At 52.1% G+C, this 20,845-nt stretch overlaps 1 protein-coding gene across 2 annotated transcripts in view; it reads right to left on the bottom strand.

The window, feature by feature from the left end:
* The window catches only part of PLEKHG5 (pleckstrin homology domain containing, family G (with RhoGef domain) member 5), a 28,156-nt gene extending 13,560 nt beyond the window's left edge, over positions 1–14,596 (bottom strand). Inside the window, exon 1 of one of the 2 annotated variants that reach the window (XM_006873111.1) lies at positions 14,525–14,596. In XM_006873111.1, coding sequence (XP_006873173.1) covers positions 14,525–14,548 — 24 coding nt within the window. In that variant the 5' untranslated portion in view covers positions 14,549–14,596. Of the gene's footprint in view, positions 1–4,173; positions 4,294–14,524 lie in introns of those variants that run through there. The other variant, XM_006873110.1, reaches the window with a different exon arrangement.
* Positions 14,597–20,845: the final 6,249 nt, after the last annotated feature.

The following is a 20,845-nucleotide window of genomic DNA, read 5'->3' as shown; positions in this document are numbered from 1 at the left end:
CTTCAGATTTATATATTGTTAAGTGTCCTCAAGAAGTCCTCGTGTGGTGCTGTGGGTTAACACACTGGACTGCAAAGTTGGTTTGAATCACAGGGTCGGCAGTTCAAGCTCAGCAGCCATTCCTTGGAAACCCTATACAGGGTTGCAATGGGTCAGAACCGACTCCACAGCCCTTAACAAGTGTCCTCAAGTTGGTTCCAACTCATAGCGACCCCTGGGTAAGGCTTCTCCAATGAACTGCTTTAGAATGAACTTCTTTTGAATGTTTCATATGTAATTGCAAGTGGTACATTTTGCATTAAAGAACAATGACTTTTCAAACCGTCATGATGTAATTTAGCTAATTTAAGTGTGTTTTTAAATATTAGTGTAGTCTGACATTTTCCTAGGGAAAGAAAGCAATTTTCATCTGTTAAAAGAGCATACCAACACCAGAGATGGAGGCAGAGAGATGGAGCAGCTGGGGACTCTAGACCCTGAGAGGGAGACGGGCTGTGTGCTGACCACCAGGGGGCAGGCTTGCAGGGTACACCCTGAGGTTGGTTGATGATGCATGGAGGGGACTGTAACCACGGCAATGAAACAATGTATGATAGGATGGATGTAAAGCTAATGTTTTCCCATGTAAACTATCACATAATTCACAATAAAACACTTTAAAAAAAAAAAAAAAGAGCATACCAAAGGATTAGCATTTGGACAACAAACAGCTTACAATTTGAAAAAATAAATAATCCAGAAGTTTGAGATTTTGGCTGAAATGCAGGTTGATGTCATATTTTCGCACTGTTATTCAAAACTCTGGTTTAAAATTTATTGAAATACCTCATTTTAATATTTGGTTCTGGTCATTTTAATTTGCATGTAAATGGTTTTGCCTATGTCTAGCAAAAATGAGAACATAAAACTCAGTTGAACTATCTGCTGTCTAATATTTGACACTGAGAATAACACTTTGTAGACTCCTATTGAATTAAATATTGTTTGAGGTTCTATTACATTCATAAATTTGTAGAGTTAAAATTAAATGATGGAATTGGGGTATGTTCTACTGCACATATTTCCAACTATAATATTTTTTAAAAGTCACCTTTTTTCCTAACTTTCCCCACCCTCCACCCCCTTGCTTCCTTTTCTCTCCTTAGCACTCACTCCCACCTGACATTCTGTGTATTTTACTACGTTTCCCCTGTATACTGTCAGCACCACAAGGAGAAAGATTTCCATCTGATTCACTGTCTTGCCTAGTCAGACCATGACTGCCCAGTAAATACTTGTTGAATCAATAAATGAAGCCAAGGAAGAACCACTGAAGTTTCTGGTTAAGAGAGGGCCCGGGCAGAGATTTGCAAGTGCTCAACTACCAGCTGAAAGGTTAGCAGTTTGAACCTACTTAGTAGTGTCTCAAAAGAAAGACTTGGTAATCTGATTTTGAAAGGTTACAGCCTTGAAAACACCTAGGAGCACAGTTCTACTGATACACATGAATGACCTCATCAGGAACTCACAACAAGAGACAAGGTGGGACTGGCAGAGAAAGTGGATGAAGTGAGACAGGGAAGAGGTGACTGGAAAATCTGATTATCATTATGCAGTTGCCAACTACTCAGGTTGTACTGAGGGCTTTACAAATGTCATTTTCTCCCATCCTGGGAGGTAGAGGCGATTAGAGTTTCATTTTACGGAAGAGGGAAGTGTGAGATCACACAGCCATTAGAGGCAACAGTTAACCCAATGTATCTTGCTTTAGATGCAGGATTTTAACCACAGGTACACCATCTCCTGGGTATCTGGAAGGACAGGGGAGGCTGGCAGACTGTGGTGACATGAGGAAATCAATCACAGTTCCATGCTCCACTCTTCCATCAGAAAGAAAACAGCAGTCTGCAAGGGGCACTCTGAGCACTGGATGGGGGTCAGGAGCACAAGGGTCACTTGCTGGTCCACTTGTAGGAAAGCTGACTTCTGTGGGGCTGGGCCCTGGGCAGGCAACTCCAGACACTAAGACCCAGAATTCTGATAGCAGTCCAAGTGCCAAGCGTCTGTTCCCTGCTTTCCACCCTTTCTGCCCATCACGAGAAAGATTTCACCTATATCCCTGGAATTGTGAGGGCCTGGACCAGAGCAGCTGATCCTATCATTTCATCTCTTGGGTGTATGCTGCTAAAGTTGACAGAGCGCTGGCTGCCCTTATCCAAGGGCAGTAAGTGAAGGGCCTGCTTTGCAGATTTTGGGACCCCCCCCCAACTGTGATCATCTGCTCTTGGAATGAATCTGGGGAGTATATGTGTTCTATTGTGGCCTTGCTTCCCAGGGACGTTGAGTCTACCAGCACAACAGCCCTCTCCAAGTGCCCAGATTTTGTCACCTCCTCTCTGGTCTCTGCATCCAGCTGTCGTGTCAGTCTTGGGTTGCCAATGCTGGACTCGACACTGGACACTGGGGCCTGCGAGTTATCCAGGCCCAGGGTCATAGTGGGTGGCATGTTAGGTTATGGGTTGAGGCGGGTCTCTAGAGCCCTTCCAACCCAAGTTCCCAATTCTGCACCACATTTTATTTTAAAACGAATTCAATGAATAGACAACAGGTTTTATATAAGGATTCATTCCTTCCAATAGATTCAGCAGTCAACAGATACTTATCAAGCAACCGCTGTGGTAGTTAGGTAGTTACTGCTATGTGTCAATTCGATGACTAGGCTGAGACTCTGTGGTCTGGTAGACAGTGGATAAGGGGCTGCTGTTCCATAGCAGACTCAATGTAATTACTTTCTGTAATGTGATCTGATACAATCAGCCAATCTGTTGAAAGGAGAGTTTCCTTGGGGGTGTGGCCTGCCTCCAAACTATAAATGGAGAGTTTTGACAAAGATCTCTCTCCAACAGGCACCTGAATTTCAGGTCCTCCCATGTAAGCCTGCAGAAGTCTCCAGTCTACACCTGCTGCCTGCCTCCTGCCCTACAGATTTGGCATTTGTCAGCCTTAACTGTGTGAGTCATTTCTTTGAAGTCAATCTCTATGTACGGGAGGGTACTTCAAAAACTAATGGGAACATTCCATTACCTTTTAATTCTACTTTTTTCACAAGCTTTTTTACATCTCACTGGTTTTGCTTTTCTAAGATACCTACGGTGTACCCTGTCATGTGAGAGGCACTAGGCTCCCTTTAGAGTTTCTGGGATACCACTTTCCCCAGCACTAATGGACTCTGGTGACCGTGACCACCACCACTAATAATAACAGGAGTCAAAGCCCAGCCTGTGACTGACCTCACCTGCCTCCATCCTCCCAGTAGTCCCCTAGGCTCAGACATGCAGAGAGCAAGGTGAACTGAACAGCAGGCTCAGGATCTGAACCAGGTAGATGTTTTCAGATTTAACAGAGCATGAGGCTCCAGTAACCTCCAGGAAGAACCACACCCCCAACTGGGAGGGAGAAGTTGAGGTGGGAGGAGCCCCCTGGGAGTCTGTCCTACCTGACACCTCCATCCCCAAACCACAAGCTCTCCAGCAAAACCAGCTGTGAAGCAGGGGCTCAAAGTATGGCTCCAGGGCCCCTTCTTCTCTCACACCCATGTGCCATTCCCCCTCCTACCTGCCTGCCCATCATGCCTGAGCAAGGGAGGCAGGACAGCAGGAGTTGAAGTTCCCGTGGCTCACCACAAGGCAGGGGAGAGTCCACTGAGTGAGAGGGGTTAAGGGGACCATCATCAAGCTGCTCCTCCAAGGCAGGGCATGAACTAAACTTTACAAATACGGGTGGAGGATCCTTTGGGGGTCATGGTCAAGGCCTCCCATGTGGAAGGCACTGTTCCTGGCCACACAAAGGCTCAGCGGAAGTCAGGAGAAGAAACAGGGGAGGAGGGTGTGGGCAGGGCCTGGGACAGAGGAAGAAAGGGGGAGGGGCAGCCCAAGACCCACAGGTGTGTCCGGAGGAAGCCCCAGCCACAAAAATCCAAGGGTGAAGCTCAACAAATCTGGACCCTCGTAGGGAGAGGGAGAAACTTAAGGGGTCCAGGCGCCTCCCCTCACGGGGAGGGGGGCGGATAAGCTGCATGTGCCCTGTTGCCTTGACCCTGCTTGGAGGCCTCGCGCAGTGCCAGAGCGCCCTGCAGTCCGCCCCGCCCCAGCCACCAGCGCCCCGGACAGAGGACTCCGCTCATTCCCCTAGTACCTGAGCTTCACCGTCGCGGGAGCGACCCCCAGCCCAGAAGGGCGCAGAGTCCAGGGAGGACAACCCGGAGCCAGGCCTGGAGGCTGCTCGGCGCCCAGAGAAGCCGGGGCCAGTCCCCATGGCGGCCAGAGGAAGCGTCGGTCTGCGCCGCCCGCCGGACAAAGCATGGAGCCCGGCTTCCTGCCATTGTGCTGCCGTGCCCGCCCCACCCCCCCAGTGTGTGTGTGTGGGGGGGGACACGACCCTGGGGACACGCCCCCCAGCCCCGGTAACTGTCTGGCCCCAACCCCTGACTAGCCTGGATATCCCCCGCCTACCCCTTGAGCCCCCACCCCAGCGCCAAGGTCTGGGATGCAGAGGAAGTCTCAGGACTCTATTCTCTCCTCCACTGAGCTCCCAGAATACAGGGTAGAGCGGAGGGGGGCACGCGGGGGGGGGGGGGGGGGGGGGGGGGGGGGGGGGGGGGGGGGGGGGGGTTGGATACGCCGGTGACATACCCACCCCGAGACTGTGACTGCAGACAGCCATCCACTGCTAAGTCCTGGAGGTGCCCCTCTCTCCGTTCTAAACACGGGTCCCCAAATCATTAATTTCCAAGACTCAAGGGGCCCCTCCCCGAACCTGCTTCCTCCCCCCAGGTAGTTCCCAGAGTAGTGGAAAGGGGTGAGAAGGAGAAGGGACACGGGGAGGTGGGGGGGGGGGGAGTCTGGGCAGCCCCACACCCACACACCACTTGGACTGTAGATGCCGACCTTTGCCACTGCACTTTTGCCCACTAGCCCCAGGGGCATCCTATTCCTTTTCACCCCCAGATTCCAAACACTCAGCACTCAGAGTCCCTCCAGGCCAGAGAAGCACCTTAGTCCCTCTCGGATGTGATATCCTGTAGACCCCTGCCTCAGAGCCTCAGTCTGGGGTACCCCACTCCCATTGCCCAGGTCTGTGGCGGAGGCAGAGGGAGGCTGAAACAGTGCAGACACAACCTCATCCCAGTGTTGGGGCCCTCCACCGTCCCCCAATCTTGGGGTGCGCCTCTTGGCTCTGACCTCATTCCTATTCCAATCAAACATCTGACACTCAGAGGTACTCCTAAACCCCATGGCATGACGACCATCTTAGTCCTTCTCCCCAGTTCTGGAGGCCACCGCCTCAGAGCCTCAGGCCAGGTGACCCTTACTCCACTGCCAAGCCCAGTAGTGAAGGCGGAGAAGCCAGTGGGCAGTGAGGACTACTGACCCAGGTGCTGGGCGAACTGGCCATCCGAAAAAGGCTGAAGGGGCAGTCCTGTCGCTCAGCCAGTGTCCCTCCGCGCTTGGCTTGCGCAGGACCTTCGGTGAGCCCAATCGCCAGGGGGCGCTCTATTCAGCCTGAGAGGATGGTGATGCAGGTTGGGCTTGGGGTGTGATGCTGGGGTCCCCATTGTTTTTATATTCTCAGAAGGGCTGTGGGGGTGAGACAGCCACTATCATATATCCTGTCACTAACACACCCACCACTTAAATAGACAACTCCTCCACCAGGTTCACCTGGAAGGGGGTGAGGAGCAAAGAATCTTGGAAGACAGTTGTAGGAAGGGGATCTGGTCCTCCAACTCCCACACTATCCAGACATCAGCAGACAGATTTTTTTCAAAAACACCTGCATCCAGTTACTCTCCAGGTAAAACTCTCCTATGGCTTCTCATCTGGCTGAAGATAAAATCCCACCAGCAAGACCTGTCTCCTATCCATCCACCTCCTAGTCAGTCCCACAAGCTGCTGGGCATGGGGGCCTTCCGTTCATCCCTACCACATACACCAATATAGTGCACCTCAAGAGTTTGCATTCTGTCTACCTGGGATACTCTGAGCCCCTAATGGGCAAATGACTGTCACCAGGCTCTATCTGAAATGCCACCTTGTCAAGGAGGGCTTTCTTCTCCAACTAAAATAGCCCCTCACCCATATTCAAACCCCTTAAATTGAATTTTCTTCTTAGAATTTTTATTACCTGATATTACTTATTCATTGACTTTATAGTCATCATTCCTCCTTGCAAGAAAATGTCCTCTCTAGAGGGTAGTGGCTTTGTCTGTCCAGCTCATGGGGTATCCTCAGCACTCAGATCTGAACTGGCACACAGCAGGTACTCAATGCAGGTCAGACCAATGACTGGATGACTGAAGGCAGAGGAGAGGTCTGGGTGTCCCCTTTCTGTGACCAAAGTTCAACAAAGCCCTCCTATATGACCTTGAGCCTGCTGGCCTAGCAAATCAGTTTCTACCTTAAATCCTGGTGGTCTTACCCTAGTGCCCCTGGCAGTTGCCTTCCACTGAGCACTCCCCCAAGCCAGAAATGCCCCAGAAGCTGTGCAGAGCAAGTCTCATTATTCACTCTTCTCAAAGGCCCCCAAGGAGCCAAATATATATTACTAAGTGCATATAATACACAAAGACACTGAGGCTTGGAGAGATTAGGTCATATGCTGAAAACTGCACTTTTGACCACTACCCCTGGACCGTGAGGAAGGGGGCATGAAGTCTGGCTGACTGGTGGTTTGGGCTGCAGGGCCATGAAGACTCTTGGAGACAAGGAAGGTCCACACACTAGCTTGAGACTGGATACCACTGGTTGCATCAAATGGAGACCACCAGGGGGGGATGGACCAAGGCAGGTAACTAGAGGTCACTCTCATCCCAGCTGGGCACTGCTATCCCTGAGCTGGGCTTTTACACAGATTCTCCAGGTAGGGCAGGGTCTAGTCCTGAGGGGCCAGTAGCCTGCAGAGTGCTGAGAGGAACAGAGCCCTTGTGCGCCTGCTGGTAGGTTGCTGTCTTCCCACCTCCACTCCTCATTGCAAGGAGCTGAAACAGCTCTCAAAGAGGCCCAAAACGTCCCATACCCTGACTCCGTGGGGAAGGGGCACCTCCACAGTCCAACCCCAGCGTCAGGCTTGTGAGTCAGGCCCAGCTTGTTGAAACTGATACCCAGAAACCAGATGCTGGAGCTGATGAATAATGGAGTCTCCAAGGCGGTACCCCTCCCAACAGCACCCTCTCCCCAGCAGAGGACTGTGGGTATCCCTTCCCCCACAATAGGTTAGGGCCCCAGCCTAGCCTGGGGCAGGAGAAATGAGCTCCCAGTCCAGAAATGGCCACAGGTCTGAGGCCTGGAATCCTGAGTGGAGCTCCCACGGGCTCCCACCCAGCCTAAACTCCCAGGGAGCTTTGGGGCCTAAGGCCCCACCCTGCACCTTGGAGATACAGGGCGGAGGCTGCATGCAGGGGCAGGTCAAGTAGGGTGGTGCCAGCTCCACCAGGCGGCTCTACCTTCACCCTCTATCCAGAGCACTGCTGACCTGGGGAGGGGCCAAAATGCCCACCCTGCTCCTCCCTACTTCAATCTTGATGCCCACTGGGAGGCAGAACCTACCCTGAGGCCCTGTGTGTGTCTGGCAGATGGCAGGGCTCCAGGGAACCTGGGGAACCTGGCCTACTGGAAGGTCCACAGAAGCCTGAAGGCCCCTGCCTCCCCAAGGTAAAAGATGCAAAAGGCTGGGGACCCAGTGCTGGGATGAGGGAGAGCCTAGGGTCTGTGATCATCACCTCCTGTATGACCCATGCACACATGTGCCAGACAGACCCTGGGCAATCTCACTTTGCTCCCCCTCCATCCTGCCAGCACTGCCTTGCCTCCTGGAACCCCACCAAACCCCAGAACCATGTAGAAGAATCCTTGGCAAGTCACGGAAGAGGGCATGTGCTTGGGTTTCAGAAGACCAGGTTCAGGACCCACCTACCACTGTCCCTCCCTTCCGTGCCTCAATCTCCCCATCTATGCTGTTTACATCTAGGGACAGTTGCTGGGTCCTAGAGGAAGCCTTGGGGCAGGGGTCTATTAAAATGTCCACAGTGCACCCAAACCTAAGGAAGATTACTGGGGCCTTAGGTCCCCATCTTTCATCAGGGTAAATCCAGGTTTCTCTTAGGTTTTGCCCCTTTCCCAACCCCCTCCCCTAGCCAGTGTGTGCCAGAGCACAGTCTCTTGCGCCCCCTGCTGGCTTCGAGAAAACTTTCTACCTCAAACCCAACTGGGGACGCCCTGAAGCAGCTCAGAGTCTCCCAACTATCTCAGGCTACCCGCCAACACCCTCACTCTGGGCCCAGGGCCCCATGATTCCTCACGGCCAAATCTCTGAGTCCACCCCACACTGGAGTCACGGGGGGCGCAGGTGAACACTTGAGCCCATTTAACGTGAAAGTAAATGGAGGTCGAGCCAGTGGGGCCCACTGATGTCTAGTCTAAGGTCTAGGGCTGCAGTGGGCCCCCAACTCCGGTTCTGTCCATTAATTCTGGGGTTCCTGGCACCCAAGCCCACTCCTGGGCTCTATTCTCTTCTTGCCTTAAGACTCACCTTAGGGCGTGAATTTCCTCCTGTGTGTGGCTCTCAGCCAAGGCTGCCAAAGCCCTAAGGGGCACAAGGCGCAAGGGAGAACAGAACCCGGGGAGGGCTCAGTTGCTTCTGTGCCCTTTATGTGCGCAGGCCGTAGGGGTATTACGGTAGACCGGTGCGGGCGCTACCACCTGGGCGGGTCGGGCCATACCATCGGTGAACGCAGCGGAAAAGGGGAGCGTAGGGATCCCGGGAAGCTTTAGGCGTCGGCCTGGCGGGCAGGGGTGGCATTGGAGGGGTGGGGCAGGACAACCGGTCCTGTAAGTGGGGGTAATCTAGAGTCCTGTTTGCCTGGGGCCGGGTGTCACTGTCCCTAAGGTGGCCAACCCCTGACACATCCCTGGAAAGTTCAACTCCTAGGTCTTTAACCTGGGCTTGAAGACAGCAGTTCGCCCATACCCGGTGAAGGCTCCAGAGGCAGCAGAATAGCCCGCAGCCCAGCAAGCTTCCGCTCCCTTATAAATAGCCGAATACTGACTGTGCCCTTGGTGCTGAAACGTGCCCACCTTTCTCTGCACCCCTTTCCTGCCTCCTGTCCATGCCTGGCATAGCCCGTGAAAGGGCGCTATTCCACCCTTCAGCGGTTCCAGCTTCTCTCCCCGCAGTCAGAGTTTAACTCTTCGCTAGGGGCCAGGAGCGGGGGGCTAAGGTCCTGCCCAGAGTTAGTAAGCAATCCTACTCATAGTGACCCTATGCACAATAGGAGGAAATGTTGCCTGGTCCTCACAATCAATGCTGTTCGAGCCCACAAGCACACCTACCCCTCCCCTAATTGTCCCAATTGTCTCGCCCGGCTGGTGAGCGTGGTGGGCGTGGCTTCACCCACTGGGCGGGCTTGCGGCCGCCCGTGACCCAGAGCCCCTGCACAATCCACCCCAGTGCTACAGAGTTCGAACAATCCACGCCTCCTAGGGGAACACTAGCCTCCCTAGGTCGGGCCAGGGGGACTCATCTTGGGCACAAGGTCCCGTGGCCACACGGAATTTCTGTTCCTGTCTTCTGGGCCAAGTGCCCCTACCTTCACCTGCTTCCCACCCACCACTGCCACACACACATACACACCCGGACTTATCTCTGCCACCTCACAAGCCCATTATGACCCTGAAAGGAAACTCAGAGGTCACCAGATCCAGCCTCCACTTCACACAGCAAAGCCATCCAGTCACTACATCTGGGTCAGCTACAGCTGTTGCAAACATCCCTATGTTGTTGTTAAGTGCCATCGAGTCGGTTCCGACCCATAGCGACCCTGTATAGGGTTTCCGAGCTATACTGACCTAAAACTCACCCCCCTTAATTTCCACAAGAGCGTCTTGGGATTCATGCATTAAAGCTCATTTCCTTTCCCCCCTAACAACTTCTTGGCAACGGGAGGGTGGCTCGAGGTCAGCTGGGCTTGGTTCGAGTCCCCACCTTGTCTTGACAAGTCATTTAACCTCCCTGCTACTGAGTGTCCTTATCTACAACCTGAGCAGTCCCTACTGCACAAAACTGGAGTGCGGGCCCAATAAGGGGCCTGTGGTGACAGGTGACTGCTAGAATCATGAATTTTGAACAATCCCAAGTCTGCAAGTGTCCCGAGTCTTTTGTTGTTGTTGTCATATGCTGTGGAGTCAGTTCCAACTCATAGCAACCCTGTATAGGGTTTCCGAGGCTGTAAATCTTTATGGGAGCAGAAAGCCTCATCTTTCTCCCGTGAAGCAACCGGTAGTTTCAAACTGCTGACCTTGAGGTTAGCAGCCCAACTCAAATGTAGTGTCCCTGTTGTCCCCTGGGGTCTGGGGTCAGCCTCTCCTCCATGCCCCCTTGTGACTGGGAGGCCCTGTGCAGACTTCCACCAGAGCACCCAGCTGGAGGGGACCCAGCATGAAGTAGGAAGTGGAGAGTGTCCAGTGGTTACCTTGCAGGAGGGCAGGGGAAACCCACCACATAGTCACCTTCAGTCTCACCTAGGCCAAGGTAAGGGAGGGAGTGAACACTTTTGCCATCTCCCACAGACCCTGAGCTCCCCCTGCCCAGGAACATGGCAGGTCTTTGGTGTTTGATAAACACACATGTCCAGTTGGGTGGGGTTAGGTGGTGGTCATGATGAAGCCAGGATAGCTCAGATCTCAGGGAGGGTACGCCCTAAGTCTAGTGGATTTCTCTCCCATTACGTGCTAGATGAGTAAATGACCATCCCTAGCATTCTCTTGAACACCTATTATGTGCTAGGCTCTGTGCTAAGCATATCATATTTTGTTGTTAAGTGCTGTAGAATCAGTTCAGACCCATAGCAACCTTCTATAGGGTCTCCAAGGAGTGACTGGTGAGCTTGAATGGCCGACCTTGCGGTTCAAACCAACTTTGCAGTCTCAGTGCATGAACTCATAGTGCCACACCAGGACTCCATATCACATTGTTGTTGTTAAGTGCCAGCGAGTCAGTTCCGACCCATAGCGACCCTATACAGGGTTTCCAAGGAGTGATTGGTGAGCGTGAACCTCTGACCTTGCAGTTCAAATGGCTTTGCAGTCTGGCGCATTAATCCACAGTGCCACACCAGGACTTCCCATATCACATGGAGGCCTCTTAATCTTGGCTACAACTCTAGAAGGCTCATTTTCTAGAAAAGGAAACTGAGGTTCAGAGAGGCATAGTGACTTGTCCAGGGGTCACACAGCTGGAAAGAGGTTAGCTTTGACCCTGATGCTCATACTCAACTCAGAGTGGGTTACTCTATACATCTTCATCCTAGGGAGGGGCAAAGGCAACCCTTCTTTTGGTCTCCACCACATTTACTCCTTACCTAGACATACAAGGGCTTCCCATCTCCCCTGACCATGCTGACTCCTGACAGCACCCCAAATTCATTTTTTAGGCGTTGGTGGTTTAGTGGTACAGTATTCCCCCCCTTCCATGCAGGAAACCCAAGTTCGATTCCTGTCCAACATGTTGTTATGATGCTGGACAGGCTTCAGTGGAGCTTAATTAAGAAGAATTAGGAAGAAAAGCCTGATAATCTACTTCTTAAAATTAGCCAATGAAAACCCAGGCCTGCTTCAGTAGTGGGGATGACACAGAACTGGGAGCACCACTGTGTGTGGGGGCACCATGGGCTGGGGACTGACTTGATGGCAGCTGATAAATGGCTCTGTAGAATAAGCACTAGACCTCAAGGTCCATTTGAACTACAAGGTGAAGTTCAAATCCATCAACTGTTCCTCAGAAACCCTATACAGAGTTGCTATGAGTCAGAACTGACTTGATGGCACTTAACAACAACAACTCTGCTCACTCAGCTTTCCTCCATCTCAACACCTCCTCCTTTCTCAGGACTCTAGCAGGTCTCCACCAGGAAGCCAATCCGGATTGTCCCTACCTCCACCAGAGTGAACCCTTAGGACAGGAAATAGGGATGGGATGGTTTTATTCATCTCAGAAGGCCCAGAACTCTAATGCTTCAAGAAGCTCAAAGATGGCCCTTCCCCAGGGCAGCCTGGGGAGCCAGTTTGACAAGCCAAAGTGAGCATTAGGGTGTCTGCAATAGGAGGCAGGAGCTTTGTTCCCTGTGGACTTTTAGAACCTAGGCCTGGACCTGGAACCAGCAGACCAGCAGACACTCAAGGCTGATTTGGGGAATAAATGAATAAATGAAAGAAATGACCTCCTTTCAAACAAGCCTCACTCTGGACTAAGCTCTGCCCATCATGCTGTGTGACGTGCATGACCTCCTTCACTTCTCTGAGCCTCAGTTTCCTGACACATAATAGAAGAATGCCTTTCTCTGAGGTTCTTGTGAGGGGGTGAACCTGGTTGGAGCAGGAGATGAGTAACACTCAGATTTGGTAAGAAAGAGTAGCAAAGAATATCTTTGCAGATGCTGAGAATAGCCACCACTGACAAAAAGTGTATATGTGCTTGGCAGGGTGTCATGTGGTTTCTAAACCCTCATAAGAACCTCATCCATGTCACACAACTTGTCTTTAGCATTCCCCTTCCGCACTGTCCTTGCCTTCCACTCTGCCTACCCATGCTTTCGTGTCTACCAGAAGCCACCTCTCCAAGAGGATCTTCCTGGACTAGTCCTCTTGCCTCTGATCACTAAGGCATCGCTGTCCTGAGCCTGTGCCATTTGTCCCAAAGGGAGTCCTAGCAGTGACAGGGCCTGGGATATCCCCGCTGCAGCCTGAGGGAACCTCTGGCTATTCATTCTGATGTTCGCCATGGCTAGGTTAGAGATGGGCTAGAAGCTGCAGAGGGCAGCACATGGCTGGTCCTGCCTGCTCGGAGACCAACTCTTTTCTCACAGACCTCATCTGGACACAGCCTGGGCCCTCCCACCCCTGTCCCTACAGCAGCTCCTACCCAGAGGAGGGGTTGGGACATCAAGGCTTCGCCTTGCTTGCCACTACTTCCTCCCCAGCTCAGGCAGAGGTCCCAAGGCTTCTGAGGATGTATGTTGGGGGAGCTGGGGCAGCTTGTTGCCAGGCACCCCCATCTGGGGGACAGGCAGTTGGCCAATACCAGGCCCCGATGCCAGGCCCCATCCGTACCAGCAGATTGGAACTGACATCACAGCCGCCCCCTTGCCCGGTGGCCACGGCAACTGGAGCCTGCCCCTCCTCTTCCATCCCCTCCCCGCCCACAGAACAGTCCTCCATGTGCCTTCTCCAAAGTGTCCTGTGCAGAGTAGGGGGGTGAGGGACTTTGGGGTAGTGGGTGGGAGGGTGGCATTTTTAACTTCATGCAGCTGGCAGAACTGAACTGCACAGTGGTTAGGAGCAAAGGCTCTGGTATTGGACAGACCTGATCCTGGGTTCAAATCCCAACTCTACGATTTCCTAGCAATGTGTCTTTGGGCGAGCCATTTCAGCTTTGTCTCCTCACTGACAAATGAAAATGACAGTAGAGGAATCTCAAGACCAGATGGAAGAGTCAGGGAGTCCTTGGCACAGTAAGAGACAACAGTTACTACTACTGTCACCCAAACAAATGGGTGCTGTGAGGGGCCAAACCTGGGCTTGATCTCTCATGCTGTGAGGCCTTGGCTAATCACACAACCTCTCTGAATCTGAGGGTGGTGCAAATGGCAAAGCAGTCAACTACAAGCCGAAAGATTGGCAGTTCAAACCCACCCAAAGAAACATCTGTTGTCAAAAAGTCACAGCCTGGAAAATTCTAAGAATCAATTCTATGCTGTATACATAGGGTCACCATGAACTGGAATTGACTTGACAGTAACAACAACCTCTCTGAACGCTGGTATCCTCATCTGGAAAATGGGGCAGCGATGCTTTCAAGCACAGTGCAATAAGGGGTAGTACATAAAGCATGGACCACACATGACACAAAACGAGACAAAGAACCAGCAAAAGTGCCCCATCAGTGTAATGACTGTCCCCCTTCTCCCTGACTTATGTTACATCCACACTCCTAGCTTGCCAGCAGGGTGTTTGTTCTAAGACCAGATCCCTTCTCACCCTTTCATCAGCCCCAGGGCTACAGTCAGGCTTCCCGAAGTCCTAAAGTATCCCAAACCCAGGCCCAGGTCTGAAGAATGGCCCAGTGTGGCAGGAAGGGTACCAGCCAGGAAGTGGAAAGCAAACTTGGAAAAGTCATTCCCCCTTGTCGGGGGCTCTCAGCTTCCTCATCTGTGACACGGAGACATAGCTCCTGTCATTTCCAGGCTTTTGTCAGGACCACAGTGCAGGGAAGGGCGCTGGTGTACCTCTGTTCTCCCCCTCCCTCAACTCTGCTGTCTCTGAGCGAGGGGCAGCCCTTCTGCATCCTAAACCAACCACCCTGCGACCCTACCCACCTCTGAACACAGACAACACTGTGGCTGAGCCAGCTGCACCCTTGCCAGAGCCCTGTATCTATTGCAGGGAGCCAGCCCTGGCCCTAGGTAGAGACGGGTTAGAGCCCGCAGCCTCCCTACCTTGGCGGCCCGCCCCTTGTCCATGCAGTCGGGATTCTGACAGCACAGCCCCTTCTCCTTGGCCAGGCTCCGGTTGTCTGCTGAAAAGAGGGCAGAGGCATCAGTTGGGCAGGGGCGGGGGAGTATGCCCCCAGGTAGGGCCCCCAGGTTCCCCTGGGCCCCTGTGGCCTCCCATCCAGAGGCAGGTTAGGTAGTTTCTTCAATCTTCCCTGAAAAGGAGGTCAGTGTCCCTTTCACTTTTAAATGCCAATTTATCGGCTTGGGAATCTGTTTGCAGAGCCCTTTCTTGCTGCAGTTCCCCAGGGAAATTATCCAGATTCCACCAGGAAAAACGTCTGTGGAAATAAGCTACCATCTCCCTCCAGTCTCCCACACTAGGGGGTGGGGGAGAGAAGAGACCCTTGTGGGACCCCCAGAAGAAACCCCTTTGTGGGGGCAGTGAGGGGCACTCCAAGGATTCAAGATCCCCCCTAATCCTGCCCTCAACATCATACCCCGCCCCCGGGACAGACACCCCCATCAAAGCCTGTCCATCCTGAACCCAGAGTCAGGCCCCCCACTCCCTGGCAGCCGAGAGCAGAGGCGGTTGGCCCAGAGGGCATATAGGGCAGGCGGTGGGCTGCTAAAGTGCTCCCCAACATGGGCAGTGTAGGACCCCCCAGAAACTCATTTACCGAGGTCACCGTCCACCTGGAACGGCCTTCCGCAGGGGAGGGGGTGTTCAAAGCCCGCCCGCAAGGGAAGATGCAGGGCCCTGCCCCCATCCCACCCCTCACCCACTCCCAGCTCCAGGGCCCCCAGCCCGGCGCCCGCCCCGCGCCGCGCGACCGAGGCCCAGCCCGCAGGCCTTCAGAGCGGGGCCGGGCCGGGGGCTCGCCGCGGCCCCGCACTCACCCATGAAGGAGGCGCCGGCCGGGCCGCTTTGGAGAGCGGGGAAGTGACCGGGCCTTGCGGACCGGCCGGGGGGCAAGCGCAGCGCCGCGGGACCCTCAGCGGCGGGAGGCGGTGGCTGGCAGCGGGCGGGGCAGGTGGGCGGTGGGAGGAGCCTGGCGGGCGGTCCCGCCTGCGAGGGGCGGGGACACCGGCTTTGGGACCTGCCCTGCCCCCAGCGCCCAGCATCCTGAGCCTGGAGGAGCGCGCCCCGACTCGGGTTAGGGTACTGGCTGGAAGACCGCTCCCTCCAATCCGAAATGACGGGGGTGTGACCAAGGTCCCTTCTCCTCCCACCCCAAGATTCACCAGCCCCCTTGCCCCAGCCACCTCCAATGAAAAGAAACACCGATGTTTTGATGTGGTCAAGAGGCATCTCCTCATCTCCCGGCAAGTGGGAGTGAAGGCATTTTTAGAAAACTGTGATTTCTTCTGGTCGGAACTGTACCATTCAGACCATAGAATGCAGGTCAGGGCAGCTCCCTGAGCCCTCTCCATCTCCCATGGAAGCAGAAGCCTCTCGGCATTTAGAAATGCTGTTCCTGGTGGTTATGGATTTAAATGACAACACGCTGCTTTGCCCAGGGTCCCAGACTAGAGGAGGCTTGGTTATCCCTCTTGTTTTATTATCATGTCCATTTTGGTTAGCCATTTTACAACTTTATGAAGAACTAATGTATACAGGGAAGTGTTGGTCTCAGTCCACTTTCACAAGATAAACATGTCTGTGTAACCAGGACTTAAGCCAACAGACAGAGCAACTGCCCCCAAAAGTCCTCCTGTGCAGTTTGCCAGTCACCACCCTCTAAGGGTACAGCTGTCTTGACTTCCAATTGCTTAAGTTAGTTTTGCTTGGCTTTGAACTTTATGTGAATGGAATAGTGTAATATATTAGCATCATTTTAATGGCTACAGAAACAAAGCCCAGAGAAGTGCCCCAGGTTCTCCCAAGGGACTCACAGTGTCCCCTAAGTTGCTTCCACAAACCCACATCTCACCCTGCAGGTTGGGACCAGAGACTCCAGATAAACTATACCCAGATCTAGAAAATCCACTTTCTCAAGGGGCATGGGTCCCTCTCCCAAAGGCTGAGGATGGGCTCCACTCAAGGACTCTTGGCAGTGAGGACTGTGGTGGGTGCCAGGTTTCTGGGCTCTCTGTACTCATTCAACAAATACATATGAAGGCGATACCTTGAAAGCCCACTGTATGCTGGGTCCTGGAAACCCAGAGGTGACCTGACATGGCTCAGAGAGCTCGCAGTGAGGCTTGGCATTGGGGAAGGGCCATGGAAGGAGGAAGCATTTGGGAACTTCTGAGCAGGTGGGCACCTCAGGCTTTGGGCTGAGAGTGGCTACACAGTACTCCTTCTCCTACACTTTTTTGCAGAATTGTCCAGTATGGCCTTGTGGGTTCAGAGAAGGGACCAGGACCCACACGTGACCATAGAGTCTCTCAGGCCTGGTCCAGCCTTACTCCCTCACAACGACAAATCTGCTTGCCCCTCTCAGAACCTCAGATTCCTCAGCAATCCATGGGTCAGTGACGCCTGTCATGACTTGAGACTGGAGGTGGAGAGATGACCCTGACACCAGGTCCCTGCGGTCAGCAGCCCTGCTGTTCCCCCTCCCCCTCAGCCCTGCCTGCTGGAGGGAGCTAGCTTGAGAGTGGAGTGGGGATCAGGTGCTCTTGTCGACCCCAACTCCAGCTGGGTTTCCACTGGCAACTAGGATCCTCAAGCAGCTTTGAAGGAGTTTCCCTTGCACTTCATCTGGGGCTTGTCCAGTGAACAAGATGAGGTCTGCTGTTAGTCCCAGGAAAGTTCTAGGTCCTCAGTTCCCTCTCACACCTCTGGACCTGAGATCAGGCTCTAATGAACTGAGACATTTGGGTTTGAGCTCTCCATTCTTCAGGCTCCAACTGCTTCCTCTACCATTGGGTCCTAGAACTGCCTTCCCAGATCTCTAGGTCCCACCATGACTGCTCTAGGCTATACCCACTGTAGGTTCAGAACAGCCTGCATACACCGGGTTGTCAATGCATGGGTTCTGGAGTCCTACCTGTCTGTTTGACCTCTCTGGCCTCTAACCCATTAGTTCTACCATCCTTAAGGTGCTCAACACACTTTCTAGACCCTACCCTCAAGATTGGTTGGTTCTGAACCAGTTTCTCTGACGTCTGTGTCCTGGGTGTGTACTCTTCCCTCCCAGAGACTCAAACACAGAAAAATGGGTCAAGACCTGGAAGCTCTCAGGGCTAAGACAGGAGCCTCTGGCTGTTGGTGAAGGTTTGGACATGGGGACAGGTGGTCCCCACCATGGACCTGTCAGGAAATGTACCTTCTAGGAAGTCTGCCCCCACCCAGCACATTTGTACCAGGGATGTCATACTCTGGACATAGCTGATTGGGCTGGAGATAGCCATCTAGGTAAGCTCAGCCAATGAGATTCACTCTCTAAGAATCAGAAATGAGACAGGAAATAGAGCAAATTGTGCCTACAGCCCTGAGATTATTGGGTGGAGTCAGTTCGAGTGGGCAAGGAACCTCAAGATTGTTGGGAAACAGGAATGAGGGGCCTTGCAGAAGCAGCCCATTAGCAGAGAGGACCCTAGAGCCAGGAGAGAGGGGAGCAGATTGCTCTGTGACATCGGGCAGCTCCGGGAGATCCAACTGATCTTGGACTCCCCAGATCTTTGCCTCCTTGTAGTCCCCCTCTTACTTGGCCCAGTTGAAGGGATATTTGCTTCTCACCAAACTGAAATCTGAACTTGTGTATGGAACAGTTCCAGCTGTCTTCTTGGTCCCTCTGTGCCCCACAGTCCTAGGGAAAGCCAGGGCCCCTTTTCTAGACAGCCAGCCCCCCATTCTTCCCAACCCCACTCCCTCTCTCTCAGTTCAGGGTGCCTCTCTTTTCTTTCCCACCCCCACATGATCTCTACCAGAACTGGCCGACAGGCGCCTGGGCAGAAGTCGGCCGGCAGACATGTTTTGTTTGGCTGAGCACAGTACTTCAAAAGAATTTGAATTAGTTGCCAACTTTAAAAAAGTCAAGAGATTTCGCATAAAAATCAGATATTTGGCTTCTCTCAATAAACCAGAGGAGCTGGCAGCTCTGGGCCCATATTCCTGGTGGCTCCGGTTCCCGAGTCGTGTCTGCATTAGACCCTCCACAGTCCTCACCACTCCCTATTGCCTCACACTAGCTCTCCTGCCTCCGCCTGGAGATCTCTGAGCTTCGGGCCCTGATCCAACCCCTTCTAGAAAGCTCTGCTTCTTGGTCCTCTTGCAATGTCTTCCCCATCGATGTCCACTGACAGCCTGTCCACTCTTTAAGAACCCAGACAAGGGCTGCTTTCCTCAGGAAGGTCTCCTTGTCTTAACATCTCCAAATTCCATATGAATTGCTCCTTCCTTGACCTCTCTTCCTACCAGATGACTGCAGGAACAACTCACAGTGATGATAGCGCTCACTTGTTCAACACTTGGGTCTCTTTGCTTTCTGTATCTGATCTCATTCCACCATCTGACTTTGTGCAATATCATCTAACCCAAAATGTTGTTGTTGTTGTCATGTGCCGTGGTGTCAGTTCCGACTCATAGTGACCCTATACAGGGTTTCCGAGGCTGTAAATCTTTACAGGAGAAGAAAGCCTCATCTTTCTCCCGTGGAACAGCTGGTAGTTTCGAACTACTGAACTTGTGGTTTCCAGCTCGATTTGTAAGCGCTACCAGAGCTCCTTAACCCAAAACAGCAGCCACCAAAATGAAAATTGCAACTATTGGCCATTTGAAATGTTGTTGTTGTTGTTGTCAGGTGCCATCGAGTCGGAACCGACTCATAGTGACCCCGTGCACAGCAGAATGAAACAATGTCCGATCAATGTAGCTAGTGCAAAAGGAAGTATCTAGTATAGAGGATTTTGAAGACTTAGTATCAAAAACAAAAAGTTAAAGTTATGTACATGTTTATCATAAAGATACCTCATTGATGATACTTTATATTGATTACATATTGAAAGAAGTCTATGGGTGGTGTGAATGGTTAACACACTGCAGAATTATTTACTATGGCCCTGCTAGGATGAATCTGCTCATGGACCAAAAGGGAGTTGTTCGAACAGAACATGAGAACACTGAATGGTTTAAAATGAAGAAAGGTGTGCGACAAGGCTGTATTTTTTCACCATACTTATTTAACCTGTATGCTGAGCAAATAATCTGAGAAACTGGGTTATATGAAGAAAAACGTGGCATCAGGATTGGAGGAAGATTCATTGACAACCTGCGATATGTAGATGACATACCCTTGCTTGCTGAAAGTGAAGAGGACTTAAAATATTTACTGATGAAGATCAAAGAGCACAGCCTTCGATATGGATTACATCTCAATGTAAAGAAAAATCCTCACCACTGGACCAATACACAACATTCTTATCAATGGAGAAAAGATTGAAGTTGTCTAGGACTTCATTCTTCTTGGCTCAATTATCAACACTCATGGAAGCAGCAGTCAAGAAATCAAATGATATATTGCATTAGGCAAAATTTGCTGCACTAGACCTTTTTAAAGTGTTGAAGAGCAAAGATGTCAGCTTGAAGACTAAGGTGTGCCTGACCCAAGCCATGGTATTTTCAGTAACCTCATATGTATGTGAAAGCTGGACAGTGAATAAAGAAGACCATAGAAGAATTTATGCCTTTGAGTTATGGTGTTGGAGGAGAATATTGAAAGTGCCATGGGCTGCCAAACGAACAAACAGATCTGTGTTGGAAGAAGTGCAGACAGAGTGCTCCTTGGAGGCCAGGATGGCCAAACTTTGTCTCTCATACTTCAGACATATTGTCAGGAGGGACCAGTCACTAGAGAAGGAAATCATGTTTGGTAAGGTGGAGGGTCAGAGAAAAAGAGGAAGACCCCCAGCGAGATGGATTGGCCAATTGGCAGCATCGATGGACTCAAGCGTGGCAACAAGAGTGAGGTTGACCCAGCATCGGGTAGTGTTTTGTTCTGCTGTGCGTAAGGTTGCTATGAGTCGATACTGACTCGATGGCACCTAACAACAACAACAACAGGAGTACTATAATGCCTATAAAATGAGCTCTGGTAGCGTTGTGGTTATGAACCGGGCTGCGAACCGTACGGTCAGCAGTTCAAAACTACCAGCTATTCCATGGGAGAAAGATGAGGCTTTCTGCTCCCATAAAAATTTACAGCCTCGGAAACCCTGTACAGGGTCGCTATGAGTCGGAACCAACTCCACGGCACATAACCACCACCGTAAAATGATTAGGTGGGCGCTCGTGGCTCACCAAAGGAATTGGACAGTATTGCTACGAATACAAATAAGGCGCATGGCACCCTTGTGGAAATAGGACCATGCAAATAAGGT

This window comes from Chrysochloris asiatica, unplaced genomic scaffold, assembly GCF_000296735.1.
Source record: "Chrysochloris asiatica unplaced genomic scaffold, ChrAsi1.0 scaffold00223, whole genome shotgun sequence".
NCBI lineage: Eukaryota > Metazoa > Chordata > Mammalia > Afrosoricida > Chrysochloridae > Chrysochloris > Chrysochloris asiatica.
The sequence above is the reverse complement of the archived record's forward strand: the minus strand, read 5'-3'. Positions and strand labels throughout refer to the sequence as shown.